Source organism: Nannobrachium achirus, assembly GCF_963921795.1.
Source record: "Nannobrachium achirus genome assembly, chromosome: 15".
Taxonomy (NCBI): domain Eukaryota; kingdom Metazoa; phylum Chordata; class Actinopteri; order Myctophiformes; family Myctophidae; genus Nannobrachium; species Nannobrachium achirus.
In genome coordinates this window covers 41,550,336-41,568,671 of record NC_137822.1, presented here as the reverse complement: position 1 = coordinate 41,568,671, position 18,336 = coordinate 41,550,336, and the positions used below count along the sequence as shown (strand labels likewise).

General features: G+C 44.1%; 1 protein-coding gene across 1 annotated transcript; it reads left to right on the top strand.

Moving 5' to 3' along the window:
* Positions 1-6,172: 6,172 nt before the first annotated feature.
* On the top strand, positions 6,173-17,783 carry LOC308298787 (torsin-4A-like; the record flags this gene model as incomplete). The annotated part of the gene is made up of 5 exons (XM_080742462.1): positions 6,173-6,303; positions 10,222-10,444; positions 11,594-11,847; positions 16,016-16,363; positions 17,277-17,783. Exons 1-5 carry the CDS (start codon positions 6,244-6,246, stop codon positions 17,781-17,783), a joined length of 1,392 nt encoding a protein of 463 aa, XP_080598588.1. The 5' UTR covers positions 6,173-6,243.
* Between the last annotated feature and the right edge of the window lie 553 nt (positions 17,784-18,336).

The window sequence follows — 18,336 nt, the reverse complement described above, 5'->3', positions numbered from 1 at the left end:
AAACAAGGGAGAGACAAGGGAAAGACAACAAGGGGCACACGCACACACATACACAGGTCCCGCATGCGTATGTACAAGAACGAACGAACGAACGCACACACACACACACAGGCGCTGCATGCGCACGCGTGTGTAGGGGGAGGGGAAGGGGAGGGGAGGGGGAGGTAAGGGTAGGGGGGGTGGGGGGAGGAGAGAGAGAACCCGAGCAGAACCTGTACCTGTGAGGTACCCCCCCGAGAGAACTCGAGTGGATACCTCACAGGCCCGGGGCCCCCACCCTGAGCAAGCAATTTGCTACAATGGTAACGAAAAACCCCCTCTTAAGGAGGAGGAAACGTCAGGCAGATCCTGACTCTGGGGTGAACAGCCGTGCTGCCTCGACCGAGTCGGGGGGACAGTAAGGAACAAAGAGAGAACAAGAGATAGACACAGAGAGATCCAGGCAGGTCCACAGGTGTGCTTCATGGAGGCCTGGTCCGGGGTCGCACTCTTGGTCTGCAGCTGAGTAGTCGGGTTTTAGTAGCAATCCCAGCAGCTGAGTTGTCGAGTTTTAGGTATTTAGGTTGTCGAGTTTCCAGGAACTGGAACTGTCGAGTTTCCAGGAACTGGAACTGTGGAGTGGGAGACAGAAAAGAAACTCCGGGGATGATCCCCGGAGTTCGAATTAGTGGCAGGCCTTATAATGGCAGGCACAGTGCTAGTTACAATTGCAATGATGTGACACAAACCCACACAACCAAAAGGGGGAAGAGAGGGAGGAGGGTTCCCCCTCCCCTCTGACCCATTATTCAGCCCAACCCAGTGACTTTGTAGGCTGGGATTAGGAGTGACTGTACGCTGTCTCACAGAGCCACGGCCTTTTGTCAGCCCGGCCACTGGTCCCAACATGCACCCGGACAGCCTGAGGGAGGTAATTTAGTCAGCAACGAACGAACGAACAAACGAAGCAACGAGCGAAGCAACGAACGAACAAGCGAACGAAGCACCGAGCGAAGCAACGAATGAACGAACGAACGAAGCAACGAACGAACGAACGAAGCAACGAACGAACGAACGAACGAAGCAGCGAACGAACGAAGCAACGAGCAAGCGAAGCAACGAACGAACGAACGAACGAACGAAGCAACGAACGAACGAACGAAGCAACGGTCTGTACTTAAGGGGACGAAGGCTCCGGAGAGCCTGCGACGCCCCAGCCGCGGAGGAGCGAGTCCTCCGAATTGATCGACACAAAGCAACGAACGAACGAACGAAGCAGCGAACGAACAAGCGACGAACGAACGCACGAACGAACGAACGAACGAACGAACGAACCTAATTATAGGCTTTATCATAGAGAAACGTTTTTAATCTAGTCTTAAAAACACAAAGTGTGTCTGCCACACGGACAGAGACTGGGAGGAGGTTCCACAACTGAGGTGCCTGATACTTAAAAGCTCTGGCTCCTGTTCTGGCCTTAGGTATTTTTTTGGGAATGACAAGCATGTTTTCATATTGTGGACGCACCGGTCTAGCAGTACTGCGAGGCTCAATGAGCTCTTCGAGGTACTGCGGTGCCAGACCGTGATATGCTTTGTATGTGAGGAGGAGAATTTTAAATTCAATTCTGTATTTAACCGGGAGCCAGTGTAGAGATGCCAGGGAAGGAGTGATATGATCACTTCTTCTGGCTCCTGTCAATACACGAGCGGCAGCATTCTGGACTAGCTGTAGGCTGTTCAGAGACTTACTTGGGCAGCCTGATAGTACTGAGTTGCAGTAGTCCAGCCTAGAGGTAACAAATGCATGGACTAGTTTTTCTGCATCACTTTGAGACAGGATGCGCCTCACTTTAGCAATGTTACGCAGATGGAAGAAGGCAATCTTTGAGGTTTGCTTGATGTGAGAATGAAAAGACATATCTTGATCAAACATAACCCCCAGATTCTTCACAGCGGCCTTAGAGGCCACGGTAATGCCATCCAGAGCAAAGTTCCTATCTGCCAGTTTGTCCCTTAGGTGCTTAGGGCCCAGGACGATAACTTCTGTTTTGTCAGAGTTGAGGAGTAGGTAGTTACTGGTCATCCAACTCTTTATGTCTTTGAGACATGCTTGCAGATTAGCCAGTTGATCCGTTTCATCTGGCTTCATTGACAGATATAATTGAGTGTCATCTGCATAGCAATGGAAGTGTATAGAATGTTTTCTAATGATTTCACCCAGAGGAAGCATATATAGGGTGAATAGTATTGGTCCAAGCACAGAGCCTTGTGGGACTCCGTATCTGACCTTTTCACGTAATGAGGATGTATCATTAACGTTTACAAACTGAGATCTGTCCGACAGATAGGACTCGAACCATCCCAGTGCGGTACCCCTAATACCAACCAGGTGCTCTAGTCGTTGTAACAGAATATGGTGGTCGATAGTGTCAAAAGCGGCACTAAGATCCAGCAAAACTAACACGGAGAGGAGTCCGTTATCCAGCGCGATCAGGATATCATTTGTTACTTTCACAAGTGCTGTCTCAGTGCTATGGTGTGCTCTGAAACCTGACTGGAAAGTCTCAAATAAATTGTTGTGTTGTAAAAAGTCACACAACTGCTTGGCAACTGCCTTCTCAAGGACCTTAGAGAGGAACGGGAGATTCGATATAGGTCTATAGTTAGCTAAAAGACATGGATCGAGAGTAGGCTTTTTGAGAAGAGGTTTGATTACTGCTACCTTAAAGGACTGTGGCACATAGCCTGTCACAAGAGAGATATTTATCATATTGAGTAAGGAAGGACCGATCTGGGTCAGGACCTCCTTAAGTAATCTAGTGGGGACTGGATCGAGGAGACAGGTCGTTGACTTGGAGGAAGTGATAATCGAGGTGAATTCAGAGAGCTCGATTTGGGAGAGACTGTCCAAGTACACACTAGGCTGCAAAGCCACTCCCGAGGCCACATGTGGACCAGTAGGAGACAAAAGCAGTAGATCATCGATTTGATCTCTGATTTTCTTGATTTTATCATTAAAAAATCCCATGAAGTCATTACTACTGAGAGTTAGCGGAATACGCTGTTTCACAGAGTCACGGCCTTTTGTCAGCCCGGCTATGGTGTCAAAAAGGAACTTGGGATTGTTTTTATTTTCCTCTATTAGGGATGAATAGTAGGCAGTTCGGGCATTGCAAAGGGCCCTTCTATATAGCTTAAGGCTATTCTGCCATGCTATACAGGATTCGTCCCGTTTGGCTGAACGCCATATTTTTTCCAGTTTGCGCGAGGCTCGCTTAAGGCTTCTGGTTTCATTGTTATACCAGGGGGCTAACCTCTGTTGCTTTATTACCTTCTTTTTAAGAGGAGTAACAGAATCAAGTGTCGTAAGAAGCGAGCTTGTGACACTGTCAACAAGGTGATCAGTCTGAGAGGGACTATAAGTATACATATCTTCAACTTGGTTGGAGCATATTGGACTAATGGCTAATGGCAATTTTTCCTTGAATTTATTTATAGCTTTATCGGATAGACTTCTACCAAGGACATGTGTGTCCAATGGTGGGTAGTCCAATAGTGTGAACTCAAAAGTGATCAAATAGTGATCGGAGAGTTCCTTATCATGTGGGAAGACCATGAGATGTTCGATTTCAATGCCATACACCAAAACAAGGTCAAGGGTATGGTTGGCAATGTGTGTAGGTTTATCTACACACTGGGAGAAACCGATAGAGTCGATTAATGAACTGAATGCCTTACCAAGGCTATCAGTTTCTACATCAATGTGTACGTTCAGATCCCCATTTACAATAATCTTATTAGAGGCGAGGACCAGACTTGACAGGAATTCTGAGAATTCAGATAAAAATAGAGTGTAGGCGCCAGGTGGGCGGTACACTGTGACAAATAATAGTGGCTGTGATGATTTCCAGCTTGGATGTGAAAGATTAAGAACTAGGCTTTCAAATGACTTGTAAGTAGGTTTGGCTCCTGGACTAATAGCCAAACTGGAGCTGAAAATGGCTGCAACTCCACCTCCTGTCCGTCCTGTGTCACGAGGAATATGTGTATTAGTGTGACTTGGCGGGGTGGCTGTATTGAGACTGACATAATCGAGCTCACTCAGCCATGTCTCCGTAAGACAGCAAACATCAAGGTGATTGTCCGATATGATTTCATTTACTGTTACACCTTTTTTGCTTAAAGATCTAATGTTCAGGAGCCCACACTTAATATTTATATTTACTGGCATTACTGCGTTGGTTTTGATCTGTACTAGGTTTGTTTGCACAGATCTTTGTCCAGCTGGTATATTACGCCTAACTGGTCGAACAGTTATAATTGTTTTAATTTGGGTAGGTGGCTGCTCTGGTGGAAGCACAGAGAAGTGTGTAAGACTGCAACTCTGCTTTCTGGTCCCCAAAGAACAGACTAACTGAGCTACAGTTAAGTGAAAAGGACCTTTTCTTTGACGATGGCTGGCCAGATCGCTGACATAGAAACATACATTTTTAAAAAAACCTTAGAAGGATTCAAAAGACAGGTCAAAATTCAAATTTTCAAGATTTTTCAAAAATAGCAGATCTACAAGCTCGCAGCGTGGCACTCGGTGCTTGTATATCTGCTATTTTTCAATAGTTAAAGCAGTCAATAATCCTAGGCCTAAATGGGTTAACATATGTTTTCTCATGCCGATAAAGCCCTTTAAATAATCGAATGGTTGAATTGAATAAAGTGAGTGATTAAGTTGTTATGGCGATATTGGACTGATTGGTGGTTTATCATTCATGATTGTATGGGTGCTATTATATCATCATTCCTTTCTATCTGTAATCACTTAGAATGTGTTAGTTTCCTTTGTTAAAAGACCAGGAAAGCATCGTTGTCATTTTAGATCTGTTATCTAAAAAGCATGATTTTATACTTTGGCTATTAAAAAAATAGCAGTTATATGCAGTTATATGAACTCAAAAATATTTTAAACTCAAATCTTTGCATCTATGGGGGTCCCTGGAACAACATATTTGCAGATGGGGGTCCACGGCCAAATATATAATTTTGGGGGTCCTTGACATGAAAAAGTTTCAGCACCATCGATATAGAAACATGTTTTTTTCTCTTTTTTTCCTCCAGAAAACAGTTAGGATTTAGAAGTCATGGAATCGGCCTCAGGTCTCAATGGTTGTTTGTGGCCAGTGGGATCACAAACACCTTGCCCCGAAGGCCTGCATCATGCAGGACGTGCACACACAGACATCAAAGGGAGCTTGAGCCATGTACTGCCTTTTTACCCGTCTGTAAAAAGTGCCCTCTCCAGAACCATGAATGCAGTTTAACTTTTCACTATGGTGAAAGAAATGCAAATGCCCTCTTCCCATGCCACACCTGAAGGCAGCATTCAAGAGAATTGCCTTCTCCAAACTCTCCTGAACTTGAATGCCTTATTACGTTGAAAGAATTGCACTCTCCGTGTAGAAATCCATGCCGTTACGCCACATCTCCAGTATTCACTTGATTATGCTTAGTTTAGTGTGGTAAGTGCCAAAAATAGCCGACCTCCAAGCTCACAACGCGTGCAAGCGTGATGCGTTGTGAGCTTGGAGGTCGGCTATTTTCAATACTTTCACCAAATGGCCCTTTTAGAAATGTCAGCCCCTTTCTCTCTGACATTCTCTGCACGTCCCTGGCATCATACCGTTGACTGAGTCAACCCTTTGATCAAGCCGTATGTAAAAATCAAACCTCGGTTCGAAGTGAAGCAGTGCATTTTTATTCTATGTGTTCTAGAGCTGTGAAATCTGTGTTCTAGATCTATACATTTTGTGTTCTAGATATATACTTTCTATGTGTTTTAGTTCATTCATTGAATGAATGAATGATTTTGTCTGGAGGGCCAAATTGTCATGTGAAGCCTGACCAATCCTCAATATTGCATGCACGGGACATGACACGGACACGGGACTCCTTGGAAGCCTATGGGACAGACTGTACGGGACAGACAAAGCCACTCCTTGGAAGCGGCTTTCACCGCTTCAAAAAGGCCATTAATGTCACATCTACAGTATTGTTTGTCCGTCACAGCACCCCAATGGAAACAAGTAGTAGCTTTAGTGCTTTCTTGTTTTTAATCCCTTCCCCTTTTGTATTGACAGGGCTGCTGCTGCAACCCATTTTGGTGCCCGAAGCACAACTGGCTGTTGGGTGCCCCCCGACCCCCCACCCCCCGCGACAACGACTAACGAATATCAGTCAGTCAGAGCTGGGCAGGGATAAGTTAATTCAGATGAGGTGGAAAGAGGTTTTTGAATGTATCAGATCAGATCAGTCTATGGATCTCCACTGGGTGAGTGTCTCTGTGTCTTACCCTTACCCTAACCCTAACCTCCGTGGGGTGAGTCGCTAACCCTCCCGACGCTCCTTTGTCGAAATGATGGTCGTTCGAAAGGGCGAGATTTCCCCGTCTACCTAATAAACTCCTTGATGCGGAGCAGTTTTGCTTTTGAAAAAAATCGTTTGGTATATGCATCTTTTAGTCCAACTCGTAGCGACTGGCAACACTAGTTGCTACTCGAGCATTTTAATAGGGATTGGGGAAACAAACGGGGGGAACCAAATCAAAGCGACGCCGCTTTTATAGTGGTTTCCGCGTTGGGCGGAAACCAAACGGCCTGTTGTGAACGAAACACCAGGCTTTCCCCCAGAAAGCCTGGTAGGCGAGGTTAGTCTGTCTGTGAGTGAGTGCAGCCTGCGCTGCAGATCAAATGGATGAAACCATTGAGCAGTCTTTTTCTTCTTTTTGGTGTCCTTTGGCAGCGTGCCCGACGCACAGTGCGTTGTGCGCGTCATGTGTTGAGCAGTGGCACTGTGTATTGAAGTGTGTTACTTCAAAGCGTTAATAAAGTACTCAATCAATCAATGATGAATCAATCAATGTCATGGGACCCCTAGCTCAGGGGTTCCCAAACTCTTTTGGCTCGGGGCACCCCTATAAATATTCTTTTCATCTGAGGCACCCCTACATTATTATGTTCCTAATTTTCACTCCCAGCACTTTATATTTATAGCATGTTTTAGCGATTATGTTGCGAGGAAAGCGAGATAATAGCCATTTTGGTTAGAACTGACTGAAAATAACTTTGATACTAAATATGATACTAAATATATTTTTTTATGTCCCAAAAAATTTCAAATATTATCAAATTATCTCGCAGCACCCCTGGACTGCTGTCCCACCCACTTTGAAAACCCCTGCCCTAGCTGGGCCTGGCTTGAGAGAGAGAGAGAGAGGTATAAAAACACTGAGAAAAGATATAAGAGGGACTTCTGTTACACAGTGAGTGGAGCTCAGGGTGCAGGCACTCTGGGGCAGTGCTACCATGTCCACTTAGGGATGGTTTTCCTGTAAAGGTGCTTGCAAATATTGGTAGCTGCGGGTTGCTGTTTTTTCGGGGCTTGTTTCTAAAGTCTAGTTGTTGCTCACGTGGGCTTGTTTCTAAAGTCTAGTTGCTTATTTGGGCTTGTTACTAAAATGTTGTTTATTCTGGCTTGTTTCTAAAGTCAAGTTGCTTATTTGGGCTTTCTTCCAAAAGTGTTTTAATTATTATTCTAACCAGTGTTTCTCAAATATATTCATGTCATGGACCCACAAATTAATATGTATATTCATTCCTAACCCCCATCTGAAAATGTTTTGTGCCAGGGAGCCCTGTAACAGATTTGGGATATTATTTATTTATTTATGTGTTTTCTTTTGAAAGCTCACAACATGTCGCAACACTTATACATAGGCTATTTCCAATGGATACAGTATATAGGTTTTTTTTTTTTTTAGATTTGTTTTTGGGCTTTTTGCCTTTATTGGATAGGACAGTAGACTGACAGGAAATGGGGGAGACACAGGGAGTGACATGCGGCAAAGGTCGGCCGCATCGGGAATCGAAACGGCGACGCCGACAGGCATTGATGCCGAAATGGCAATGCCTATATGGTATGCGCCTGGTCCACTAGGCCACCAGGCGCCCCGATACAATATATAGGTTTAAGTTCCTTATACTTCTTTTGGGCTTGTTTTCCTAGACCTGCTGGTTGCTTGTTTCTCTCGAAAAATATCTGGCAACACTGCTCTAGGGCTTGCAGTTCTTGCCCTGATGACGACAGTGAGGTCAAAACATGTCGGTTTTATAAAATAAACTTTGTTTTAACTTTAAAGGACCAGGTCACCTCTGGGACAACCAGATCTTATTTTATTGTTGTGTGGGACACGATCAACACAATCCTGAATTATTTTTTGTGTTCAATTTTTTCTGTGTTTTTAGATATGTTAGTATTTCAGCATGCTACAACTGGTCATATGATGCATTTTGCATCATATGACCAGTTGTAGCATGCTGAAATCGGCTGAAATACTAAAATATCTAAAAACACAGATTGAACACAAAAAATAACTCAGGATTGTGTTGATGGTGTCCCACACAACAATAAAATAAGATCTGGTTGTCCCAGAGGTGACCTGGTCCTTTAAGCTCCTCTCCTCCTTATTGTGAGTGCTCGGATCCCCTCGTCCTTTTTTAACTGCTCTTGGGCTTTTGGGTCAGGACAGACAGGACATTCAGGAGAAAAACATGCTTGTTTTTGATGCTGGTGTTGGATTCCACCAGGGGTCATTGCCTGGCTTGTGGTGCACATTTTTGTCAAAATTCCATTTTTGCTATGAACATACAAAACGAGTGGACAATATTACAAAAACACAGCCTAGAGATAGACCTGAATGGCCATTACAGGTCTGTAACTCAGAGTGTACAAATGGAACCGAGGTTGCCATGCAATATGAAAATGGAAAAATTGCCATGGATAAGACCAAGTCTTTGCCATGCACAGACAGACACATTTGTCCTTGTACGCAGGGACGTGCAGAGAATGTTAGAGAGGCAGTGGGCTGGAATTTCTAAAAGGGCCTTTGGTGAAAATATAGAAAATAGCCCGACCTCCATGGCCGGCTGTTTTCGATGCTTGATTTCTACACATGTCTTGATTTCAACATAAGATGTTGCATTCAAGTTCAGGAGAGTTTGGACAAGGCAATTCTCTTGCATGCTGCCTTCAGATATGGCATGCATGGAAAGAGGGCGTTTGCATTTCTTTCCACCATAGTGAAAACCGCATTCATGGCCTGGAGAGGGCACTTTTTACAGACGGGTAAAAGGGCCCCCTTTGATAGATAGATACCTTTATTATCCCAAGGGGGGAAATCAGTCGCCCGGAGGCAGCAATTTAAGGATATTTACAAAGTTACAGAGAAGTACGAAAAGAAAAATGAAATTAACAGTGTACAGTATAGAGCAAGCTACACCAAAGAAAGGGAACGAAGAATATATACATAATGTGTCAAAAACAATCAACACTCGTCACTCACAAGTGTTACAGCCATATTTAAAAAAAAGCAAATAGCAATACTTAAAGGGATATTTCACTTTCAAAAAGGTTTTTGGTTATTTTATCTTCTAATCAGGCTTTTATGAACACCCTGAACAGATTTTAATTTGCTTGATTCAATAATTAGATATTTGATGTAAATGTTACCAGGCCCTCCAGGCCCAGGGCCTCTCCCCATACACACCCATTCCATTGTAACTTCAAAATCCATTTTAATCATGATAGATTCATTAAAAACACCCATTATTTTTTACGGTGACTCATACTACCCCCCTAATACGTGAGCAGGCCGTGTTTTGTCGTTAACGTTTTTCATTTATTTTTAATAATTCTTTGGGAAAATGGAAAAAATTAATTACAAGAAATAATTATTAAAAATAAAGGAAAAAAGTTATCAAAAAAACATGGCCTGCTCACATATTAGGAGGGTAGGAGGGTAGAAAAAAATAATGGGTATTTTTAATGAATCTATCATGGTTAAAATGGAGTTCGAAGTTACAATGGGTGTGTATGTGGCCCTTGTCCTGGAGGAGGAGGGCCTGGTAACATTTACATCAAATATCTAAATATTGAATCAATCAAATTAAACTCTGTTCAGGGTGTTCATAAAAGCCTGATTAGTTTTATTGAAAGTGAAATATCCCTTTAAGCACAACTATCAATACAGTGCCAAACAAAAGTGTCCATAATAGTCAATGCTAGAAGTTAGTGCTACTGTATGTACTGTATGAATGTGTGTGCATGTGCCTGCTTGAACGGACATATTGAGGACCCCTGGATTCCACAAATAAACCCAATTCCCCCTCTCCTCTCTCCTCTCTCTCTGCAGATGAGTGACCAGTACAGCAGTGACCGGCTGTCCCACACTGAGGGGGAGATGGAGGGAGAGGAGGAGGAGAACCCCAGCAACCACAGCAACGACGCCAACAACACCAACGCCCAGAGCATGTCGGCGGTCTCGGCCTCGTTGCGCGCCGTCATACGCATCCGCCAGAAGTACCAGGCTCTGAAGAAACGACGGCAGGAGCTGTCGGGGGCTGGAGGAGCCGGGGGTAGGCCTGTTACAATTACTACATAATAATCGTCTAATCACAATTGAGTACCTGAGACGAAAAACTGTCCATATTTAAATTTTTTGAATATAGATATTTTTTGATTTACCAGTCTGTAAACCACAAACTAGACGTTTTTAATCTGTTAAATTCTTTATGCACTTCCCCCTCATTTTGTTGAATTAGATTTTTTTACTTAACTCATATATATTAGGAATTATAAGACATAATACGTGTGGAAAAACAGTATATCTCCAACAGTTTGTGGAACAACAGTATAAGTCCATACAAGCAATATTCAGCAGACAAAGGGAGCAGATAACATTAAAACAGACAGTTGAACAAAATGAGGGGGTAGTGCATTAACACTTTAACGGATTAAACATGACTAGTTTGTGGTTTACAGTCTGGTAAATAAAAATTTAAAATTTAAAATTTAAAATGAATATATATATATATATATATATATTTAAAAAAAATGGACTTAGACTTATCGTTTCAGGTACTCAATTATTTTGTCATTATCGTCATAATTGTTTCCATGTTGAAAAATGTTTGTATATTTTCAGACATTTTCAAAAACAGTGGTGACGCGTTGTGAGCTTGTAGATCTGCTATTTCCACTATTTTTAAAAATGTTTGAAAATATATGAACATTTTTCAACATGTAAATGATTATGACGATTAAGTATAAATTTGGGGGGTAGTTCACCCCCAAAATGACTTTTTTTCTATTGATTACTCATGCCATGGAGACTTAAGTGTTTGACTACAATAAATGTACCCCCATTGTTAAAGGATGGAATCAATGGGGGTATATTTACTAAAATATTGTTCTTGTCTTAGGAATGCGACAAATACAAAAAATATTATTCCCTGGCCTGAGTAATCAATAGAAAAAAAGTGATTTTGGGGTGAACTACTCCTTTAAGTATAAAGTTGCCAAATATGTCAGTCATTTCTAGATCATGTATCATATCTGCCATGTGCAACTTCAAAGCCTAAAAGCCAAACAGAAGTGTAATTGTCAACGACAAAAACACAATTAAATACATTGTTAATCGCAATTATTTAAGTGACAATATTAATCTTCATTCGTCATGTAAAATGTCATAATTATCGTGACAGCCCTTGGCGTAGGAGGAGGAGTTCTCCCATTGGGTGCCCCGTCGCGCACCAGCCCCAAGATCTTCACCTTCGACTTCAGCCCGTCCGGGGCGGCAGGGTCCGCGGCCCCCTCCCTGAACCCCGCCGCCACCCAGCAGCAGCAGAGGAAGAAGAGGAAGAAGAGGAGGGGGGTGATGTTCCCCGTAGGAGGGGCCAGGTGCAGAGCCCCGCCCTCGCAGGAGCACAGCAGGGCCAAGTACTGCCTCTACCTGCTCAGTGTCATCGTCTTCCTGCAGGTACGACTTGACTGAATTCTTTACTGACATACTGGCATTATGAAAACACATGCATACCATAGTCCAGGGTTCCCCAATTAGTTTTCCCCACTGGCCGAATTATGTCTATGGTACCAAGCTGAGGGCCACAACATTGCAGGGGGCGACGGTGGCGTTCCCGCTACTCCAGCGACAGTTCAGATATCGTCGTTGTCGGGTGAAAATCTTGTATGTCCAAAAGCACAACGCCTCACACTGCGAGGCGTTGTGTGCTTGTAGATCTGCTGTTTTCACAACTTTTGTGCGACGAGCAGAGCACAGCAGAGCCAAGTACTGCCTCTACCTGCTCAGTGTCATCGTCTTCCTGCAGGTACGACTTGGTTGAATTCCACAAGCGTAATTTGTATAGGGTTGATGGGTTTAATAAACCCAAGGGCCCACCTACTGGTGACAGTATTATAAATTCATAGGCTATTATATTATTATTGCCGTTGTCGGGTGAAAACCTTGTATGTCCAAAACCGTTCATTTTGCATTTTTCATTTTAAAAATGATTTAAACTAGTGAAAACAGCCGATCTACACACAACGGGCGTTGTGTGCTTGTAGATCTTCTGTTTTCACTACTTTCGTGCGACGGCCTTGTCTGATGAAGCAGGGCTTTACTTTGCGAAAGAACATGCCAATTTGAAACTTGGAGATACAAGGTTTACACCCGACAACGACGATATGTATTTTGTCATCTCCAATATATTAGGGGTCTCTAATCTCCTAATCTATGGGCCCCCCTCACAGCAGTACAGGGCCCTTTTGATCTGAAAACCCATGCAGAATAAGATCTAATTTCGCCATGTTGAATTCTTTACTGACATATTAGCATTATGAAAACACGTGCATACCATAGTCAAAAGAATGAACACAAGCGGGGCCGGCTCCAAGGGGGGCTATAGTGGGGGGCTTTGGTGAAGGACTAGCCCCCCTAAGCCCCCCCTCCCTACAAACACAATTGTGAAGACAAATATTTATGGAATAAATAAATGACATACTGTATGTATGAATTATGTGAAAGAAAACCGACTGACTTCTATGTAAACCATACTATATGGACAGTTTAGTTCTGCATGTCACTATGCAGGAAAGCGTCTTCAGCCTCACAAAAATCACCTATTCGATCACCTACAGTCCTCAGATTTGGAGCTGGCATCTGCCAATGGATCTGATCATTGGCAGATTTCCAATGTGGTCCTTTCAAAGATGGTTCGATATACAAGAGTAATATATGAGAGGCGAGGTGTTGTGAGCTTGTAGATCTGCTATTTTCAGCTAATGTTCCCCTCAGAAGCTTGTAGCTCTTCCCTACACCAGTTTGCGTAGCTCGCTTGAGGGACATGACACTGTCACGATGCAAGATGTAATTGTAAAGTAAATCATTGTGGTAATCAATTTGACTGTGTTTACATTGGGGGGTTAGCCTCTAATATTTGTTATATTTCTATCTATCTTTGAAACTAGAGGAATACGCACATCTCTTAAATAAGGTGCTGGGTGAAAAATAGCAAGATTGAAGAGAAACCTGCACACTCTGCTCCAAATGACTGAATTTAAAAAAATCAAAAATTCAGTCATTTGGAGCAGAGTGTGCAGGTTTCTCTTCAATCTATCTATCTTTGAAAAAAATAGAGATATTGTAATTTTAATGCAATTAGGTGCATAATCTTATTAGCTACACAGTAAGTAGCCTATATTTCTATCCATCTTTGAAGAAAACAGAGATAGATATTGTAATTTTAAATAATGCATCACAGACATGGCATGGGGTGGTTCTCAAACGTTTTATTTGCAGACCACCTTACGGGTCCACTTGGTTCATACCTTTCACTCTGTAAAAGTTACATTCTTATTCATAATGTTCCAATGCTCAGTGCCAAAAAAACAAATGTAATTTGTTAAATCACAATGATTTCCTTTACAATTAAATCTTGCATCGTGACATGTTTTTGTATGGTGACAGACGGGGAAGCGAGGGAGCCACGCCAACTGGTGTATAGGGAAGAGCGGTACGCCCCTCAGAATAGGGATGCTAGGGTTTCAAGTGATTCATGTAAAAAGAAACAAAATCTCACAAAGATTTGGCAGAGGCCAGACCCCCTGTTTTAAGACCCCTGGTTTAGGCTCAGGGACATGCTGGGCCCCTGATTCAGCCCAGGAAAAAGAGTTGGAGAGGCCCTCATTGCGCGCTATAGAGAGAGATCTCTCTCTATAGCGCTGCTGCTACTTTGCCATTTCAGATCATGACAAGTGACAAGCCAGTGGGCCAATTACATTACATGAGTTATATTTCGTCGTTGTCGGGTGGAAACCTTGTATGTCCAATACCGTTTGTTTTGTATTTATCATTTAAAAAATGATTTAAACTAGTGAAAACAGCCGATCTACAAGCACACCGTTGTGTGCTTGTAGATCGGCTGTTTTCACTACTTTTGTGCAAACAGTTTAATTTTTACTTTTGTGCAAATAGTTAAAATTTTTCCTAATGGCCGGCCTGGACCGGCCGGGAATGAAGCGGCCGTTCGGGAGTTGTCCCGCTTTTCCCAACGGCCAGCACGTCCCTGTTTAGGCTGATGATAGGTTCTTGGTTTATATGATCCTAGATAATTACATTTGGTTTAGCCATGATCCATAGATTCCTATGTTTCTATTCATTTGATGGATTACCTTCTCGTGTTTACCTTGCTTACAGTAAACTCGCTCTGGATTAAGACTGTCTGATAATAAAATGCCTAAATTGTAAATCCGAACATGTCAACGATGGAATTAAGCCTGTGAAGATAGCTGATCTATGAGCTCAAACATGGGCTTTATTCTGCACTCAGCCGAGTATAAACCAGGCTTTAGTCTCTTCAAGTCAGACTTTCTCTTCCATGATCTTTTAATGCTACCAGAGAGCCTGTGATTTGCTCTGTGCATGACCATACTGTAGTACTGGGCTACCAGAAGGTGGCAGCATATACCTGTTTGCTGCTCTGGTTCATTTAACAGTCAGGGTTCCCACAGTCATGAAATTCCTGGAAATATTTAGAAATTAGAAAAATATTTTTCCAGTACTGGAAAACATACAAGATTTCAAGGGTCCTGGAAGGTCCTGGAAAAAATAGCTATGCATTGTCTTTGGTTATTGATTTTGTTAATACCTCTGAAATGACAAATTAAACATGGGCGAAATTGTCAAATATTAGAGGCAGAAATTGTGAAAATGTAGATCTGCTATTTTCACAATAGAACCGTTTTATACAAAATTCCTCAACTCCTAGTGCTTGTCATGGTGTTGGGGTCCCCAGTTAAAACATGATTATTTCGGGGGTCACGGCCTGAAAAGGTTGAGAACCACTGGCATACACTACCTGTCTTTAGGCATTGCGCATAGGAGTAAGCGACCTGTTATTGAGCTGAATTATTGTTGTATAGTCCTGGAAATTGGATTAAATATTCTGGAAAAGTTTTGGAAAAGTTTTGGAAATTAATTGGTAAAAATGTGTGTGAACCCTGTTTAACAGTAGTTCTCAACCAGTGGTCCTTGAGGGGGTTCCAGGTTCAAGGAGTAGTTCACCCCCAAAATGACTTAGTTTCTATTGATTACTCACGCCATGGAGACTTGAGTTCAATAATATCTTTTTGTATTTGTCGCATTCCTAAGACAAAAATTATAGTACATTTCCCCCCATTCCGGATGGGGACCCAAATGCATTCGGGTCCCCGAGTCTGAAATTACGAATGCAACAAAAACCTAAAAATATTATTGAACTCAAGTCCCCATGGCCTGAGTAATCAATAGAAAATAAGTAATTTGGTGCAATGCATTATTGTTAATTGTGGCACGTTTACTAACATGCTAAGTTTAGCTGCACTTGAAAAACCATTCCAGTCTGCCATACCCAGCCCAAGAAACCTGTGTAAAAAACGGACAAAAGTATTTTTTTTTTAAACATTTTTTTAGACATTGTGAAAATGTGTCTCGCGCTGCGAGGCGTTGTGAGCATGTAGATCAGCTATTTTCACAATAGAACCATGTTATCCAAAATGTAATGCCTATTTTCCATGAGGACTCCCATCTTTGCCATACCCTAGCTTTTGCTGAACTGACGCCACTGCCCCTGCCCCTCTAACATTCTCTGCACCTCCCTGTCCTCCAGGTGTACAACGCCATCGAGAACCTGGACGACCACGTGCTGCGCTACGACCTGGACGGCCTGGAGAAGACCGTGCGCAGGGAGGTGTTCGGCCAGCAGGGGGCGACGGAGGCGCTGCTGGGCCACCTGCGCGACTACCTGTCCACCTACGTGCACAACCGGCCCCTGGTGCTGTCCGTGCACGGCCCCAGCGGCGTGGGCAAGAGCCACCTGGGACGCCTGCTGGCCGCGCACTTCCGCTCCGTGGTGGGAGAGCCGCTGGTGCTGCAGTACTACGTGCTGCACCACTGCCCCCTGGAGGACGACGCCCCGGGCTGCGCGCGCGCCCTCTCCGCCATCATCTCCGAGACGGTGCGTTACGGGAAAAATAAATTATGTTCCACAAGGACAAAGGAGTTTTATTTTAAAAACTCAAGTCGAAAATCTCCCTTCTCAAAAATTCCTTCACCCATAAGTTCCCTTGATCAAGTATCCATTGTTGTCATATCGATAATGATTATGACGATGAAGTATTGGTCCCGTCCTCGTCGCCATCAATCAAATCAAACCATCGGTTCGAATTAGAGCAGTGAATTTGAGCAGCTATACCCTGTGTGTGTGTGTGTGTGTGTGTGTCCATAGGCTGCACAACAGTGACCTTCTCAATCTGTTCCTGTTTTTATACACACAGTACAGACATGCTAACAGACTAGAAGTAAGCATGGGGGAGTCATCTCAGATGTTAGATTGACAGCTGTAGTTGAGTAGAATTATACTGTGGCATGGAATATCGTCATAGGGCCATGGCCACTTGGCCTTTGGTGTTGTCCATTTTTGAGGGCACAAAGGCCAAATGCCAGGCGCAGGAAGGCCATCAAATAAAATGAGATTTTAGTCCATTGAAAGAATTTGTTGAATTTAAGGGTTAGGGATGATAACCTAATAGATAAATGATTGTATTTACAATGTAATCCATGCTCAGCCCTGCACCAATCAAAGTCACTGGATTGGTTTAAAGATGGGGCCTCACGGGAGTTAAGATTTTAGAATCTCAACAAAAGACACTGGTGTCTACATAACAGGAAAGAGACACCGGTGTCTACTGTCTACATATTAGGCTATTTAAGCTTTCTATGGCTACGGCAGATGACAGATGGCTTTCAAGCAGTTTTAAGGGGCACACTTGACCCTTCTCAGGGGCACACCAAAGGTCCCCAGGCACAGTGGTTGAGAAACACTGACATAATACATACATTTTCTGATCTATACATTTCCGCCACCACAGGTGACGCGCGCCGAGGACGAGGAGAAGATCCCGCTGTTCGTGTTCGACGAGGCCGAGCACATGCACGCCGAGATCCTGGACGCGCTGCGCGAGCTGGTGGTGTCGCGCCGCTCGCCCAACGAGTACCTGAACGCCGTCTACCTGTTCCTGAGCAACCTGGGCGCCGCCGACATCACCCGGCACCTGCTGCGCAACTCCTCGTCCAGCGGCGGCTCCGCGGCGGGCCGCCACGCCGCCCTGGTCCAGGAGCTGGCGCCCGCACTGCGGCGGAGCCTGGCCGAGGTGCACCCGCTGTGGGCAGAGGCGGAGCTGGTGCCCCTCAGCCTGCTGGAGAAGAGCCACGTGATGGAGTGCTTCCTGGACGAGATGACGCGCGAGGGATTCTACCCCGACCGGACCAACATAGAGCGCCTGGCCGCCGAGATAGAGTACTACCCGCCGGTGGGAGGCCGCCAGTACTCGCAGAGGGGCTGCAAGGCGGTGGTGGCCAAGGTCAATCTGTTGTGAGGCAATAAACGCACGCCACGCAACCCCCGACACACTGGAGGAGGGTTGTTGCCTGGCTCCAGCCAATAGACCCGCCCACTCTCTGAGTGGACTGCTTCTCTTGGTCTGGAGTTGGCATATGACGCGCCTCTTTCTGTCGGTGTCTTGACGCACCAACCAATGAAATCAATGCAAGACGGAGGAGGGGTGGGTCTAACTTTTGAAAATCAACAGAAACAGTGGAGGGAGGGGTGGCTCACCAGAGTTCTTAATTGCTTCCTTTGAACTTCGAAAGGGTTGTGAATTGCAGTCACTGATTGAGCCATACAAGTGTCAATAGCTCGTTAGTGATTCTCTCTAATCAATGAAACATCAGAGACAATGCCCTGTTTGATGCATGTCATAGAGGGGAGGGGGAGGGGAGAATGGTGTGTGTACACAAGTCAAACACAACCCCTCCCACCAGATCTCTTGTGATTGGGAATTTCAAATTTTAAATCCCCTCCCCTTTGAAATCTCAACACAATGGGACAATGTGCAGAGTCTGAAATCAGGTTAGGAGGGTTGGGATCCC